The sequence below is a fragment of the Drosophila navojoa genome, chromosome 3, assembly GCF_054131105.1.
Source record: "Drosophila navojoa isolate 15081-1374.11 chromosome 3, UAZ_NAV_1.0, whole genome shotgun sequence".
NCBI classification, from domain to species: Eukaryota; Metazoa; Arthropoda; class Insecta; order Diptera; family Drosophilidae; genus Drosophila; species Drosophila navojoa.
This window is the reverse complement of record NC_142891.1, coordinates 16484663-16503303: the sequence shown is the minus strand read 5'-3', so window position 1 is coordinate 16503303 and position 18641 is coordinate 16484663. Positions and strand designations below refer to the sequence as shown.

Genomic DNA, 18641 nt, shown 5'->3' with positions numbered 1-18641 from the left:
TTAAATATCTTTTGGCAAAAGGCAACCAACCAACAGACCAGCAGACCGAGTCGAACTGAACCGAACCCATCCACTGCTGGCCTAGACCTTCGCCTACCCCACCCACACACTAGCGTTGCCGTAGCCAGCCATATGCCAAGGGCAGCGTCATAAATATAAATCCAGCAATTTCTGTCCGGCCAAAGGAAATGCGGACCAGCTGAGACGCATTTACTCAGCGGTTTTTCAATTTTGCTCTGCTGCGAGTATATTAATGTGGATATGCACAGGAAACCACTTAAGAGCTGCCTTATGGCATGCGCAATTGAACTGTGTGAAATAAGAATATGACAGATAGTGAACAACTTGAACAACTTGAGATGTAGAGAATGGGCAAATACTTTATGCGAGATCCAAAGTATGGAGGATAACTAAAAGACTAGAGAGAGCGTGAGCTATTCCAGAAGAGAAGAAAAGAAGTATACAGTTATAGCAATTTTACTAACTATGTTCTTCCAGTTCTCAAAAGTATTTAAGCAACACGTGCGTCCTATACACTATAGCTGCTGCGCCTTGCTTACGCCCGACTCGCATTTATATTTCACGCTTTATCTTAAATACTCTCCAGAGCTGTAACTATTTTTAGTCCATTCAAAGTTTGGCGCAGAGATTTCCTTTAAAAATTCCAAATAGTCCGTGCGGAGGGGGGGATCGGGAGTGGCTTAAGTTAAGCAGCTCTCGAACTTTTCTGTTTGCTGCTAATAAATACTCTTCGCTCACCTTATTTACCTTGCCAGAAATAGAAATAGAAATAGAAACCGAAATCGAAATCCTGTGACGAAAGCCGGCACGTGTTGTCGCACTCACTAAACGGATTATGAGTCCGAAACCGATGCCGTGCCGTTGCCCAGCCTTTGCTAGTCCCCGTCCGGACGCACGAAAATCGAAGAACATTTTAACAATAAAGTCAAACATACGGGGAACATTGTTGGCTGCACTTAAAAGTCCATTAATGGCCAGCACTAAGTGAACATTTTCTGAGTGTGTATGTGTGCATGTGTGTGTGTGTGAGTGTGTGAGTGTGTGTTTAAAGCACATTCAGCTTCAATGTTTGCTCTGATCTGATACTGGGACAAGACTTGGATTAGCAGGTGCGAGCTAACTAAATGTATGACACGACTATGAAATGACCTGTAGACTAGGCACATTAAGTCTGATTTATTTATGTGAGTGTGTGTGTGTGTGTGTGTGTGTGGGTAACTCCCTAAATCAGTGCGTGCAACTCACTCACGTAAGCGACACACGTACGTGAGAGCTTTGCGAGCTTAAAGCTTAACATATGCACAGAGCCAAGCGTGCGTAGCGTAGCCTGCACTAATACACGCGCAGAAACTAGTTGTTGACTTTACAGGGTATAGCTGGAATTGGTTTACGAAATTAATTTCAGCTGGCAATTGACTGCATATTTGGCGCCTTTTCGAGTTGCCCATTGGAGAAGTTGCGCCCAGGAAAAAACTATAATTTTGCTGGAGCTGTTGTTGAGTTTCTCGCTTTTACGCTAGGGACTTTTGCATGGCGCGCGCAAAAAAAAAAAAAAAAAAAAAAAACAACTGACAATTGCAGCGAATTTCAATGGCCGAAAAGAGCTATCGGGTTGCTGCTGCTGTTGTACTAGTTGTTGCTGTTGCTGTTGTTATAGTAGCCATTTCAGTTGTTCTAGTTGTTGTTGTTGTTGCTGTTGTTATTGCTGCTGCTGCTGCTGTTACTTGTTCGATTTTGCGCCGCTGGCTTTGAATTTACAGTTTGGCTGGGAATAAAACGCACGAATGCGCCGCCGCGAATACAAAAATGACAATGGCAGGCAACAAATTTTGGAATTCCCAACAGCACTTCAACTTCCGGCTCTACCACTTTTTTTCTCTTTTTTTTTTGGCCTGCTCTGTTGACAAAAGTTGCGTCGCATCCATTGAAAATGTGACTCCATTTGAGATTTGCCAGTCAACAAAAAAATATGTAGAGAGAGAGAGAGAGAGAGAGAGAGAGAAAAAAGGGAGAACGAGGGCAAAACAATGATAAATACCTGAAATATTTTTGCATTGTGTTTGAGTGTGTGTGTGTGTGTGTGTATTTGAGTAATGGGCAGCACTTTTAAAGTGCAACAAACTGAAATTGGTGCCTGCATTTGGCCTGGTTAAATCTCCAGTTGCCATCGAAATGCTAAACTGACAATCTGTCAATCTGATGAGCACGTGCAATGACTCTCAGAGCACTTGTCCTTCGCCTGACAATTCGCCAATGCATTTGCATTTTCGTCTCAGCTCTCAATCAACTCTCTGTCTCTATGTGTGTGTGTGTGTGACGTAAAGTGCTCGCCAAAAGTAGTTGGCCAGTGCACTGAATTGGGGAATGGAACACAAACTCCTCCTTGGCCATCAATCAAATTCTCGATAAGGACCAAATTCAATTTTGACAAATCACAAATAGGCTTTTGTTAACTCAAATTAATGACAATCCAGTTGCCATCTGTATTGTACTTAATTACGCACACACACACAGAACACTCACTCACTTCATGCATTTGAAATTGAAGTGCTCACATATGTATTTATACTTGATCATTTAATTACTTTGACATGTCCTTTGGTCAGTTGTTTTTGATGGATTACTTGAGCTGCATTTCATTTGTGCGCCTTAAGTGCATCAAAGGTGGAAAAGAGCATGAAGCGTTGCTCATCATATATGTTCTGGAGTGTATAGACATATACATATGTATGTATATACAATCCAGTTTTATTTTGCAGCGACTTTGTGGTTAAAGTAGAGATACGTGAGAGTATGTTAAAATTTAAATACCAAATAGAAATCCTGCAAACTTTTATAGAGAATAAAATAAAATATTTATTTATAATAGTTCTTAAATTATATGTTAATGCTATAATTTGAAGTCGACTTTTGATATCTAGATCTGTACCTTATTTCGATGTTATTCCCATGTGAAGATATATGCTATAATAAGCATATTTATAGACTTATTTTAGAATAATTACATCAATAAAATGTTTGTCTTATATAATTTATTATTTATAATTATAATATTTTGTATATTTTTTAGCAAAAAGAAATGTACCTCATTTTTACTTACAAGTCTGATGTATTAAGTCTTTTTAAGAGAGCTACAAAATATTTTTTATATATAAACTATTCTTTGGAATTTGACAGAGCATTAAAGAGAGCAATGTTCTATTGAGTGAAAAATGTTCTGCATGTGCTCCTATTTCTTTCCTGCTCTCATTCGCTCTCATTCCCACTATGACTTCGACGCTCTCTCACACATTCCTACCAACATAGCCATCCCCCACCCTCTATCTGCAGCTCAAATTCATCAAGAAAACTAAGAGAAAAGAGAGGTGAGAGAGAAAGAGAGAAACTGTTCAACCTAATTAGACTTTAACATATTTACTTACAATTTGTAGAGTTAACTTTTTCCGTATGCCGTCTCGGAGCCAGCTAACTTTGTGTGTCTGACTTTTTGTAGGTGTTGAATTTACGTCGCTTTCTTTGTTTTACGATAACAAATTGCACGCGAGCACGCAAATGCCTTCCACAGCGGGACCTCGTGGTCGGCGGCAAGGATATGATATGATATGTACATAAATATGTTCTTTGAGTGCTGATATTAATTCTTCATAGACACGAAACTCGCTTTCGCCTCGTGCCTTGGCGTCGTCGAGTGCTTAATGAAATAATTAGTGGACTCGGCTCATTGAAGCCATTTGTTTAACTCTCGCTAAGACTCGATTCAATATGACAATTCCTATTTGCAAAATAATAATTTTTTAATGCTCTATGGGCTTTGTTTCATTTATTATTATTTTTATAATTTTTTCCTCATATTATTCATACATGTATGTATTTGTGTATGTATATGTGTGTACATATATTTTTTTGTTTGCAGTTCAACGCCCACAATTAGTTCCACTTAAATAAATCAAAAGAAATTTTTGTAAACATTTGCCCACACAGTGGCTGGCACACATACACGTACACTCACTCACACACACACACACAGTTGTATTTGATATGAAATTGCTGTTGTTGTTTTTTGCAAAAAACCACAATTGTTTTTGCTTTATTCGAGTGTACGTTTTTAATGAATAATGCATTCATATTTACCGAGATGTACAAATTGCATGCGGCCGAGTATTAAAAATTAAAGTAGCTTCAAGTTAAACGCAGTGGGAAAAACATCAGTTGAACAAGCTCTGCAAATTGTTATGTTTAAAGTGACAGAAAATGAAGCTTGAAATGTTTTAGATTATAAATAACATTTCATGCATACATATAAAGTTTTGTGTTACATAATACAATATATGAATGTATGTTGAAAGGTGATTTTAATTGACAATAAATGTAAGCATGCATAAGCTCACTTTGGGTAACTGTGAGGCAGCAATATGATATGATAGAAGCATGAACCATTTTCTAGTATTGTCAAAGAGAACAATGTTTGAGAGTGTGAGAGTGGATCGAATGTATATGACTAGACTATTGTGTAAAATTAATTTAGTATTCCGATTGGGTATGCACCAACCTATCAGTTGGAAGTATAGATTAATTTCAATTTAAACTAAACACAGATGTATACATACATATATGAAATACTTATATCTACTTCAATTTAGACTCAACATTGAAAATTTCAATTTATCTATTACAATTTATCAACATCCTCAAATTTCGATCCCCTAAATTACTTATAAAGCTTTATAACAGCCTCTCCTTATTTATTATAATATTAAGTAAACACCATAACATCTATTTTTATCACATATATTCCACAGGCTTTTCCGCAATATATACATATATATATATATATATATATTAATACATATATATGTATTTATTTGTGCCATTTTCTAGCTGTTTGTTAATCATGGTTGTTTTTTTTTCTCATTTACTGGCTTTGCTTTCGTTTTAATCATATCCTTGGAGATGAAGATGCGAGCGCTTCACACGCGTTGGCGCCATCAGCTTTTGTCTTTATGAGCACCCAAAATCCAATTAACACATGCTGCCATATTTCCGGGCTAATCCTTCCCAGAGGCGGCTGCGCAAATTACAATTTAAAAAATAATTACGAAAATGTCTGCAATGAAAATTCGCTCGCAGGCATCGCAGACGCTGCTCCCATTTCGCTGCAATTTCTGAAAAGGCGCTAAATGTTAATGAACATTATAAAAACAATTGCAAGTAATTATAATTTGAATGATAATAGCGAAACTTCTTAATCCCCGCAACGGTAATTTTTATGCCACACTTCTCGCTCCCTCTCTCTCTCTCTCTCTCGCTCTCTTTCTATCTCTCTCTTTCTGATTCACCCACATCTTTTGGTCTCCTTCACGCTTACAGCGGAGACAATTCACAAAGGCTTTGGCGACGTTTCGCACAAAACGTGAAAATGCATAATAAAGGGGGCGTGCCACTGGAACTGGCACATCAAATGACAAAGCGAGAGTGGGAGAGAGAGTGAAACAGAGAGAGAGAGAGAGAGAGGGAGACCGTAGAGAAATGAGTTCCTTGTAATTAAATTCTTTTTAATGAAACCTCAAAACAAACACAAAAGCTTTCTGCAAAAGAAAATCTGGAAAAATAAGTCGCAACAATAACGCGAAAAAAACCAATAGCATAAATGAATGGAAATGTGTTTGAGGCGCAGCTGACAAAGGCCGCAATAATAAACAAAAGAGTTGAAATGCAGATTAAAACAAAAACTTAACAGTTGGATTTGCGTATATTAAACAGAGAATCAGGAAAGTGTGAAAATTCGCCCCATTATTTGCTATTATAATTAATGAAAATGGAGGCTTTAGTTTCGAATGGCCAAACAATAAACATATGGAATACATACATATATTTATTAATAAAAAATACTTGTTATAATATATACATTTATTAAAATAAAATACATATTAAAAAATATATATGTATATCCATAAGTTTAATAACTAGTTTGTGTAAATATTTTGAAAAGTATTAATATTAAACATATTAAAATATATAAAGTAAAGTTTCGCCATATATTTTAAATATATACTTTAAAAATATAAATTATATATGAATATTTAATTCAAGCTTCAAAAAACATGTTTTTTTTTTTTAACAAAAATATTATTTTAAACAAATATTTTATTTTATTTTATTTTAAATTAAATTTTATTATTATTTTTTTTTATATTTTCTTTTTATTTTATTTTTTGAAAAACAAAAATGTTTTATTTATATTATTATAAAAAAATTTTTTGTATTTTTATTTATTTTATATACAAATATTTTATAAGGAAATTTTTTTTTATATAAATATATATATTTTTTTATATATATATATATATTTTTTTTTTTAATTTAATTAAACATATATTTTACTATCAATAAATATATCTAATTATTTATTTAAAGTGGAAATAAGTATGTATGATCAAAACATTTTTTCAAGTAGTCCATTAATTATAATTAAATCGATATATTTTCAAGAACCAACCAAGTATCAAAGAAAATTTTAACTTTTTACAAAGTTACCTTTCAGCTTAACTTAACTCTTCGTGAAATCACTTTCGGCCAATCTCATTGACAGCTCTGTCAGGCTCTCAGAGGCCAGCCTTGGCCTTTCGTCGCGCCTCTGATCACTGAGCATTGTCTGGGCCCTCATAAACAACCAAATATTCAGCAGCATCAAGAAAATTAATTCTAATTTGTAGTTAGCCGAAAAGGAAACTAGCCACAACCGATGGCAGAACGAGAGGGGGAAGGGGGGCAGTTGGTGTACTACAGCCATGGCGTGCTGAGTCCTTTGCACACTTTGCAGCTAATTATTCAGATGAAAGAGGTCGAAGGGGAGCGGAGTGGCGAGCAGGCATGTAGCTCAGCGAAAAATCAAACAACGATATTGCTACTTGCAATTTCTCGTCACGTTCAAAACTTAATTAGTACATCAGGACATCATCAGAGATGCTGCTTCAGTTGCTTCCGCTCCTGCTCCAGCTCCAGCTCTAGCTCCAGTTGCTGACGCCTTTGCGGGCAACGCTGATGCGCCAAACAGTCAAGACAGCGACTGGGCACGAGTCTCGGTGGCTTGGCCAGTGCAGAGGCGTTTAACAGCCAGACGGCGGGTGGTGCGGGTGTGGCGGGGCAGGTCGAGCCTGTCATAAGGACGTCATGTTTCTTAATTAGTTCTTTGTTATCATAACTTTTTGGCGAAACGCTGCGTCCACCACAGCCCAGCAGCAGCTGCGCAGCTCTGGACTTTATCGAATTTGCTCGTGCTTGGCGCTTCATTAGCGTCATGTACTATGACAGCCTAGTCGAATTTTAGATTCCAGCCATGCCCGCATCCGCTGGGAGACGCACACACGCACTGTGGTATCATCGACATCAACGGATTTGTAGAGGCAACTGGTGGAATACTACAATACGCTCTGGCAGAGCTACGAGGTAAATAAACACACAGAGGGACTGCCAGAGAGTGGGAGAGGGAGGGAGAAGGGGAGAGAGCATGAGATTTTGGCATGCCGCACACGTAGAAGATTTCCGCACGAATTCGCAAAGCAACTCTTGATCCCTTTGACTCGTGGACATGTTTTCTCTGGCATTCTCTTTGATGTTTACAAATTACACCAAAAGTTGGCAAACAAATTTTCTTATTCACTTTTACCGACTGCACACACAATAAAATGGCCAAGCCAAAGCCCCCATACCCTAATCCCCACGCCCCCAACCCTACGCTGCGAGATGCTTGTAAATGTGCCAAGTGGAATTGCGACCAGGAGACAAAAATGTTGTGTGTGTGTGTGTAAAATACATTTGGAATGCATTCTTGAGCCATGGCCAAAATAATCGAAAAGTTTCCATTCGGCCTTTAGATCGATTTAACAAACGATGAAAAACTGTGGCGGTTACAGTGAAGAACGAATAGTAAATACCCTATGTCTGCTTAGCATATTGAGAGAAATTTTCGTTCATAGAAATTTCTGGAGGTAAGAAAAGAACATAAAAAAACTCTGCCAAAGCTGCGATTCAATTTGGTTTCCGGGTTGCAATAGATATACAGAGAGACTATAAAAATGTCAGGAAATTATAATTATATATATATAATATATATAGTTCTTTACAGGGTATATTCATACTTTATTAATTAAATCTATGCATTTTAATTTATTTTATTTCCGTATATTTTTAGTGTATTTTCACTTTTTTCTGCTAAAGTATATCAGAATTTATATATTATTAAAACAAAACAAAAACTGATATGAATGCAACGATATACTCCTATATGACAGTAGAAAATCGTGTTATAAATATGCTACAGCTGAGTTCCTTAAGTCAGTTGGAGGATTTTTATACTCTTATACTCTTCCTATGGTTATGTTAACAGAGTATATCCATACACATTGTATTTAAATTTATATATTTTTGAGTTGTTCTCGAAGTATTAAAATAACATTGCACTGCCTTGTAAACCCGGCAACATTAAAAAAAAAAAAAAACCTAAAAACAACTTATTCTTTTTAGTTTCTCCAATTATATTTTTACGCTGTAAAAACTTTGTGCTTTTCTAGTATGTGGAAAAAGCTTCGCATAGTTTTCATATGCTGATCTCCAACATGCCCAAGCAGACGCTCAACTTTCTCTCTTTCTACATGTGTATGTGTGTCTGTGTGTATACAAAATTCATTTGTGCAAACAACAACGATAAAAACATTTTCAAGTCGAAGGATGTGCAGAAAGTTTTTTTGCTCACTCATTCATAAGTTTTTAATTAAATTGCCGTCACATATTTTTCTGGGCTCAGGCAAAGTCGCTTTTGATGACGGTCTCCGAAACGGGCTTGCTTAACTGACAGCATAACACTTTTTGAAATACTTTCCTCTTTTGAGTACAACTATTTTATTTTATTTTTGCTAATTAGGCGATATCTGAGTGAGCATTTAAACCACATTTGGAATTGGTTTTAATACCATGTACCTGATGCTAATGCTGTAGGCAGTTCCAGAGAGGAAGAATCAGTTGAGTAAATGCTACTATCAACTGGAATATAGAATATAAAATTGTGTTTCATTATATACAAATGGGAATGGGAATGGGAACGGTGTGTATAAATATATGATCTGAGATCTGATATTAAATATTTTTTACTATTATTATTATTATTATTATTATTAATTATTATTAATATTATTATTATTATTGTTATCACTATACTATTTAATGAATAAACACATCTCTCTCGAAATTAATATGATAATAAAACACGATAAATTTATTTTAAAATAACTCGATATACACTAAAAATCTAGCACTAATTTAAAACTATATATTGCTTGATATTGCGTTCGGCAATTATTTCGTTGATATCGTCTTCTTCGCGCCTGGCTGGCAGCATCTTCTTCTTCACTTCGTCCATGTGCTTTCGCATTGTGGCCACATTGAACTCACAGTTCTTGGCCGGCTTGAGCACGGGCTGCGAGATCAGCTTCAAGTCCCTGAGCCGCAGCAGCCGGCGGCAGAGCAGCTCCAGGGGCGCCTCCATGTTCCAGGCAGCGCGTGAGGACAGCTCGCAGTAGTCGACGTTCGGCTGCTGGCGAAACAGCAGCGCCGGACACATCCGCTTAAGCTCCGCCTTGTTGCCGCACACCACCACCGGCAGCTGCTTGCCGCAAATGTCCGCCAGCTGGCGCTGCCAGCGCCCCACACTGGCCGCCGAGCTGGCCGAGCTCAGGTCGAACATGATGATGGCGCAGCGGGCATAGAAGAAGTAGCCATTGTGCAGGCCGCCATGCCGCGGATCGCCAGCCACGTCCCACATCTCCAGGGCGACGCTCTTGTAGTTCGTCTCCAGCGGCAGCGTGTGCACATTCAGTCCGTATGTGGGCACATGCTGCTCCTCGAACTGACCCGTTGCATGCCGGCGCAGAAACGTGGACTTGCCCACGCCGGAGTCGCCCAGAATCAGGCACTTGTAGGTGTCTTGGATGCAACGACCGGGCATAATATCCATGTAAATGTGTGTGTGTTTATAAAAAAAAAGCTATAAATATTTGTGTCAGCTGATGTAGATCTAAAGTCTAAGGCTAACTTTGATTAGGGCTCATTTGTAATACAGCTAAGTTTTCAGCAAGCTCTTTTTAGAGTGATATATGGGTGTGGACTGTAAGGAAATGGAAGTACGAACTTAAAGCAATGGACGATTACGAGGATTTCACAAAAGAAAGGCTTCATTCTTCCCCCTCCTGCGAGGGATCTATCTACTATGCATATTGCTTATATAGAGTATTATTATAGCTACTTAATAACTTTTTGACATAGAGCACTTCTGAAACCCCAATTCAACTCATTGATAGAGGTTGTCTCTGCTGTCGCCCATTCAATAATCTTAATAGTTTTGCCTCAGTTGTTGTTGATTTCTCGAGTGTTTTGATAAACATTCGTTTTGCTCAGTTGAATGGGAAACGGGGTGCGAGTGGAGCGCGTGGAGCGCACTCAGACGAACGAGCTAGTTAAATATTTGTAATTGCACGCGATGTTTACACGAAATGAGGAAAAACAAATTCAATTGGCCAACTTGGTGACGCTGGCAACGCTGGCTACGAATACTTTGGCCAACAACGACAGAAGCAACAACAACAGCCACTTGCCAGCAATGAAAATAAACGTGTAACTGTTTTTAGCACCTAAAACATACCAACTGCCTAGTCAACCCACCCCCGACCCCCACCCTGTCAAATGAGGCGTTAATTGTATTTACACAGCAGTTATGAGGGCCATTTGAATGCACATTAAACCACAAGACAGCTCGTTAATTCATCCACAACTTCTGCTTGCCGAGCAGCCTATCCATCACTCTTACAAATTAAGAGCCTGTCAATGCTTATAACAATCTAACCAAGATCTGCCAACTCACATTAAAGCACTAATAATAATAATAATCATAAAATGAACAATCTAAGATCTGTCAACTGTTCTCGAAGCATAAATAAATGTGTGGATATACAATAATATTTGTGCTAGAAATATGTTGGCATTTGGAATACTCAAGAATCATTATGTATGTATTGTATTAACCAATATCTTAAAGCTGAATGCAGTTAACTCTTTAAATGATTTCATTCAAGATTCCTTGAACAATAATAAAGCTAGAATCGAAAATGGGTTGTTTTTACATTTAAAAAATTTAATTCATTTCCATGATCAAAAATAGCCCTGTTAGGATAGTTAAGCGATATTCTTAAACAATATTTCATGACAGCTCTCACTTTAATATAACTTAATACATAATATCTCGTTCCCGTCTCCATCTGAATTCCATTTTAAAGGCTGTTAGAAACAGTTTCTCAGCCACTTCTCCGCTTCACCCGACATATGAGTTTACCAACCACTACTACCACTACAAGTGCACATATATGTTCACAAAAGGAATGCCCTTAAAGTGAAGTCCCTCTCTTTTTTTTTTTTTTGGCTGGTACTTTAACGATTTGGATTGGTATTTCAAATGGCCTAATTGAGCTGCCGTTGCCAGACAAATGTTACTCGGATTGACAGCGGGAAAACGCAACGCTTGACATGACATAGGAACTGCTCGAGCTGCTGGTGACTGCTGACTGCGGACAGCTGACGGCTGGCTCCTGGCTGCCAGAATGCTGACTGGGGTAACTGCCGACCAGGCTCGGGCACGGTTCCCTCTGCCCACTACCGACAGCCGACTGCCGATTGCCGTTTGCTGTACCAGTGATTGTGGACTCAGAGCCGAATTCATTCATCTACGGTTATGCGTTGGCGGCGCAATTGTCAATTCCATCAATCAGCAGGATTGACATTTGGGTTACCATTGCGAATAGGGAGAACTGAATTCTTCGCTCTGACTCTGGTTCCAGCTTTGATTCCAGCTCTGGCTCTGGCTCTGGCTGGTTGTAAGTGATGTTGAATAGCTACCGCCCGGAAGCACCTAAATGGATAAAGCAATACAATTGAGAGAGAGTGGCAGAGAGAGAGAAAAACTAAAAAGAGTGGAAGAGCTAGAGTGGGAGGGAGAGTGAATGAGAGAGAGAGAGAGACGCACACAAATTAGTAACATAACCGGATTTCGCATTTTCAAATGCAAAGTATTTTCATTTGTAGAGTCGAAAAATCCTTACCATCTACTTCCGTGGCCCAGCATTCAGCCATTGAAAGCCATTTGACAAAAGCGAAAAGCCAAAAGAAAGGCAAGCCCAAACAAAGGAAAACAAGCAAAGCGAATAACGAGGAATGAAATAATATAAGCCAGACTCACATACAAAAAAATAAAATAAGAGGAAGAAAATGAAAAAACGTATGGCCAAAATGGATAAGCCATCCCTCCTGGGTAATCGACGTGGGTGGAAGCATAGCAAATGGCATTACTTTTCAGCTTCCACAGTCTCCGACGGCCTTCATCGTACATCCTTTTAGGCAGGCGCAGGGCTGGGAGCGGGAGAGGGCACGGGCTGCGGGGATTGGGGCTGGCAGGCTAGCGCCACGCTTAAATAAAATTTGTTGATTTTATTGAAAAGTGATGATGTGTCAAATTTTTTATCGCATTACCAGCGCGTAGTAGCTCTCATTTTGCTTTTAACCTTGTCATTTGCATAAAATTCGCATTGAATAGACACATTAGCATTTTTAATGGCTCGCTGCCCGCTGAAAGTCTCCACTACGAAACGAGCGGGCGGGGTCGGACTGTGGGTCTATGGTCAGTGCCAGTCACGCCGCACGCCTCTAAAAATTTGTCGATGCCAAACACGTTTGGGGTTGAAGGTTGTCAAAAAAAAGAAAAAAAGGAATAAAACAACAAAAAACCATAAGAAAGCCATTGAAAAGACGCATTCACTGAAGTGACAAGTGAGCAATATTTCCAGAGCACTCCTGCGGGAAGCCGGGCCTCACAGCACAGATTCCAAAGACAAATTGAGCAGCTTAATGCATGTCAAATTGTCAATTGCTTGCGATCTATGCCGCACGCTCTTGAGCTAGTTGAATGAATCATCTGCAAACACATTGAATGTATTTTGTGATAAGTGAATTAAAAATGTACTTTCTAAATTAATATAAAGGTTTATATGCATTTATTTGTAAAACTATTTTGACTATAATTCAAAACGTAATTGATATAAATAATTGTCATGCTCATATAAAAAAGAAGAGCTTTCAAAAAGCTTTAAAAGAGTTGCTTATTTACATACATCAATACCAGAAAGTTCATGCTCAGCTCAGCAACCACCGCTACGTTTAACATTTGAGTCTAAGAGCGGCAGATGCAGTCGTTCCAGTTGTGAGAAAGTTTGTTTTGTTCTCTGCATATCTTACATGTGTCCAATATGTACAACTCTCCGCTGTTTTCATCTCATCAGTCACCGGCCGAGCTTAACAGTCAAAATAATGAGCATGTTAGATTAACATGTATGTTCTCACAATTTTATTAACTCTCTCTTTCATTTCTTTTACATGCCATTCAGCGAATGCATTAACAGCGAAGCTTCGTTCGTTCTCAGAGCGCAACGACTTGATCGTGCGGTTGAAGCCGACGCTCGGCCCTCGAAAAACGAGCTTTCGTGCTATGGGATGCTCATGCGCCGACAGCGCTGCTTTTTATGTAAATAAATATGTAAATACATACAAGCATTTGCTGCGAAGAGCACATGCTGTCTCGCTTGCTTGCATTTGATCTCTTAACGGCGAATACAGTACATATATAAATGTATGTATGTATATTCACTTTCACTGGAGTTTGCATCAGCTAAAGTATATTTGTACATGTAAACTCTGTTGATCAAATAAATGTTAGTATGCACTGAATTTAATGCCAGAACCGCAAGCTTTACTATATAGTCGTAGGTAAGCTAAAATAGAATTAAATAGAATTATTTCCAACGCCTCTAACAGTTTCCAGAATCTGTCAGCTCAGATCAACTCTTGCCATAAAGCCCTGCCTGGCTGCCTAAATGTTTAGCTATTCCATTTGTTTTGCAATCACAGAAGGCTTTTTGTAGAACGTGGTCGTAACATGCTCCCCGGACGTCGACTAATCCGGAGAGTGAAATTTTATTCGTGCTGGCCCCGTTTTGCGCAGATGTAGAGCAATGTCTTTGCATTAGAGCGCATCTCGGCCATAAATAACATGACGTTTCATTAGGCGCTGAAAATGAAAAGCTATGATCACCTGGGTAGCCCACCTGGCTAGTCGGCACGAAGGACCAACTGGTGGCTGTTGCTGCTGCTCCTGCTGCTGCTGCTTCTGCTTCTACTGCTGGCAGCTGTCGGCGCAGGTGTTTTAATCACAGGAACGCGGCGCATTTGTGCTCGGTAGTTGGTTGCCACGCATAAATTTTCATTTCCATTTTCATGGCTCAACGCACAAAACGCAGGCAGGAAGGCAGCAGGCAGCAGGCTGGCGCTGGCAGGACGACTAGGACGACGTTTTGCCATTTGCCTTTGTCGCTTTTTATTGCCTGCACTTCATTTGTTGACGCTATTTCGTTGGCGAGTGCTCATAAACTGGCTCCAGTCTCCAGGCTGAGGTCCCTTTTTGGGTTGATGAGCCAACCGCAAAAAGTTAATTAGAATTAATGCGTTGGGCGTTACCAAGAGGCACCCAAGCACACACAAACGCACACAAACAGGTCAAATCGCATTTAACTGCAGCACAGGCACAACAACAACAATAATAACAACAACTGTAACTGTGCCGTTGCCCATTAATATTTCGACACGTTACAGAGGAGGCAACAGCCGCCGCCTCCATTTGCCATTCGCCATTTGCCATTTGGCCAAAATGACGCACAATAATCATTTCAATATATGCCACGAGTGGAGATCACGTACTCGGGACACTTTAGAACAAATACGCGTATCAAAATGTAACATCACACCAAACGGCATCAGCATGCAGCCCACCACAAGGACAGAGCCAGACCCAGACCCAGACCCAGACACAGGCGAGGCTACGGCGGGCGCAGTCACGAAATGGCCAGAGCCATAGAAGCCACAGCAAATAGAAGACGTAATGAAAAGGAGAAGGCAGCACCAGCCCAGCAGGAACTGACGGGCTTGGCAAATAATTTATATATTCTTAAGCCAGCCCTTTGATACCCTGTAAAGTTTCAGCGTGTGTTGACGGCAGCTGATCGATATTTGATATACCAAACTTATTACTCGAAATATATGTTACCCCAGTTGAACCTGTGAGTATGAAATATGATTATATTTTGCTAAAGAATTATTTCCCTTCTTCTTCTTCTGTATCTATTGAATATTATTTATCTATATAATGCATCAAAAATTTATTATAATAGGTTTGCTCCACAAATATATGTATATGTAATATACCAGAAGTTTGTTTATTAAAATCCAAATTCCATAGTCGTCTTTATTAGAGGAAATGCAATTTCATATATTTATTTATTTCATATATTTATAATACATTTAATTTTTAAAATATCCAATATTATTATAATTTTAATTTTAATTCATAGAAATATTTTACAACAATAATTTATAAATATTTCAAGGCATGTAAAAAAAAAAATAAATGAAATAAAGTTCAAGCCCTTCTATGCACTCACATGTAAATTTCTTTAGAATAGTTTGCATGCAATACTGCTGCCAGAAACACATCTGTGAGCAGTATTAAGTTACGCAGGCAGCTACGCCTGGGTAATCACACGCACACAGTCACACACACACTCACACACAGGCAGACAGAGGCACGCACAACCACAGAGACAAGGCAAATACACAGAAGCAACAGAAAAGTTTTACTTGCAGGACAACGTGGAACATGAAAAAAAAAAAAAAAAACAATAAACAACAACAACAAAAAATGAGAAACAAGAAAAAACAAAACTCATCAGACAAAATGGAGGTCGCCACGGGTGCAGTAAACGTGGCTAATGAATGCTTTTGGCCCCAGCGCTGATGGCAGCTCTGTGTTTAATTTAATAACACACGCACACAACAGACAGGCACACACACACACACACTCACACACACACGGGGACATACGCAAACACAGAGTCAACATATGCTCATCGTTTGTCTCTGTCTGTGTGCGTTTATAAGTATATTGAACAAATAAATTTCGAAATGTTGACAACATTTTGCTGTTTGTTCATAAACGAGGCCATCGTCACCTGTGGGAGCAGCACACGTGCCCATCACATGCACAAACCCAACCACAACACAACCAGAGACAGACAGAGCGTGGGAGAGAGCGAGGGAGCGAGACAGACATACAGATAGAATGCGAGACCTATCCCGAGCGTAGTGCATGCTCTACGCTCAGGCTCACATCAAACAGAGCCCGGCAATAAAAAACTTGAAGCCACACTCATCAGGCAGCGTAACATCCACTAGGGGACCAGACGCATATAAAAAAGTCAACTTTTATAATAGCCACACATAGTTGTACCATGTACCTAGGGCAGTACATGGTCCACGCTCTATATGGTTTGCAAGCGTACAGTCCTATTTACCATCGACTGTAACTGTCCTCTTTAATCCGTAAAAGTTTCACGCAATTTGCTCCAAGTTTATGAAATACACGCACAGTCATAAAAAAAACCCAAGTCTTTAAAATGAATGGCCAATAAACCTGAAGTACATATAGTAGTAATCCAAGTGTTTCGTCAAAAAATAAAATCGATGTTATATAAGGTCAATTCAGCTGGAAAATTGTGTATAATATATTGTGTTTGATATTATTTGGAAATAGATGGGGGCCTAAATTTAGTAAATCAATTTTAAATGTTTGTTATTAACTTTTAAATTCTATTTAATTCAATATATAAGCTCTGATTATCTACTAATTTACATTTATTATTTTTCAAAAATTTTATAGCATACTTTTTTGGGCAAAAAAAAATACCATGATATATGAAAGTCCTATTGATTTAAGCCAACAGTGAAAAATCAGGTTTAGTTTTTTAATTAGGATTTATTCCTTAGTTGTAAATATATCATTTCATTAACAAATTATTTTGTAAGTATAGATTAAAGATTTATTTAATCAAATGAAATCTGTTTCACTTCATAAACTTTTAACTTGGCCCATAAATATCTTATGCATTTTTAAACTACAAAGCGGTAGAGACTCGAATGTTAATCCAAGATATCAATAAAAAACGAAAATTTAATGTCTTTTCACTTAAACAAATAATCTATAAAGTTTTCGTTTATGATGCCTGGCGGCATTGAAGCCAGTGATTGAATGATTATTTAATGCCTGTATACTTATTATTGGGCAATTTTTAGCATTTATATGACATAGTTATGTGCAAGTATTTATATAGCTGTTCGCTCGACTGTGTCGATGCTTTATGGAGCATATAAAATCGTTGGCTTCCAATCAATTGCCAAGTCATTTATTACAAATTTTAAGTGCACTTCTAATGGTAATAAAAATTAAGACTCCGCTAAACAAAAACGAAAAAAAATAATATGAGAAAATGGAAAAGCCAACTTCTTATCGGCTGAGGCCAAGCACAGTTAACAGACGCGCTTGGCTGGCTCTAACCCAAAGCGGGGGGCGGACTTTCAGGAAAAAAGCCAATCATTGCAGGCCCCGGCAGAAATTGCTGCCCTCAACTCCGGCTGCCAGTGCTCAGCGTAGTCGTAGGTAATGTCGCTTCATATTTCAACGTCACTCGCATCGTCATCATTTTTGCGTGGGCGAGGACGAGGGGGGCGGGACGTTGAAGGGGTCTGAGCGATGACATCAACAGTTCTGCATAAATTTGCACCCGATAAAAATTTCAAATGTTTTCATCAAATCATTTTTTTTTTTCATCTTCTTCTTCTTTTTCGTTTTGGTGGCGCAACAGTCGAGTCGACTCGGTATACGGAACTCGGGCGAACCATCCATCATTAATGGCGCGCCTGCTAGCGAAGGAGTTGAGAGGCAATTGTAGTATGGGGGGCGTGGCTGGCTGACGACTTGGCATTACTTTTTAATGACTTTGACTTGCTGCAGCCAAATGCGTTTGCGTCTGAGTCTGAGCCGGAGTCGGAGTCTGAGTCTGCCTTTACCTTTGCCGGGTTTGATGTCGCAATTCGGCAACTTTTTTAGCGCTTTTTTTATGCGGACTTTGTTCTTTTTAACTATCCGATTGAAATTTGTTGTTTCATTTTGTTGGCGATTGATTTAATGCAGTATTTGGCGTTTCAATTAAAGTGGAGCACGCGGTAGTCTCTTTTCTTTCTTTTGGCATGGAAAGGCCCAAGGGGAGGGCAGTGGGGGTAGCACTTGGAGCCTCGACTGATGGCTGCCAATATGCGCATCATATTTTCACAGCGGAATATTTTCCGCTCATAAAGGAAAATTGACTGCGAAAATTGTTTTACTGCAGCTACTGAAGCGCTCACATTGCAGAAGCCTCACCCTCACCCTCACCCTCACTCTCTCTTCCTGGCTCACTCATCCCACCCCAATTGTTTTGTTGTGGTTGTACGGCTGTGTGTGTTGTAATTTGTTTGCCCCTTTTTTTGCGTGTGCATTTTTATGTTTTTATGCGTTATTTTGCATGCATCAGCGCGTTATTAAATTCCACTGTGCCAAGCCGCAAACAAAAAGCCAGCGAAACTCTGCAGATTGTCGGCGA

At 38.9% G+C, this 18641-nt stretch overlaps 1 protein-coding gene across 1 annotated transcript; it reads right to left on the bottom strand.

Annotated features, from left to right (window-relative positions):
• Window positions 1-9265: 9265 nt before the first annotated feature.
• On the bottom strand, window positions 9266-10113 carry LOC108658031 (uncharacterized). Its single transcript, XM_018110686.3, has one exon. The coding sequence runs from the start codon at window positions 10028-10030 to the stop codon at window positions 9332-9334; it is 699 nt and encodes a 232-aa protein (XP_017966175.1). The 5' UTR covers window positions 10031-10113; the 3' UTR covers window positions 9266-9331.
• Between the last annotated feature and the right edge of the window lie 8528 nt (window positions 10114-18641).

What these genes read in the sequence shown, in the direction of transcription:
- LOC108658031 (XM_018110686.3), bottom strand. Translation starts at nt 10,030, where the DNA reads ATGGATATTATGCCCGGTCGTTGCATCCAAGACACCTACAAGTGCCTG.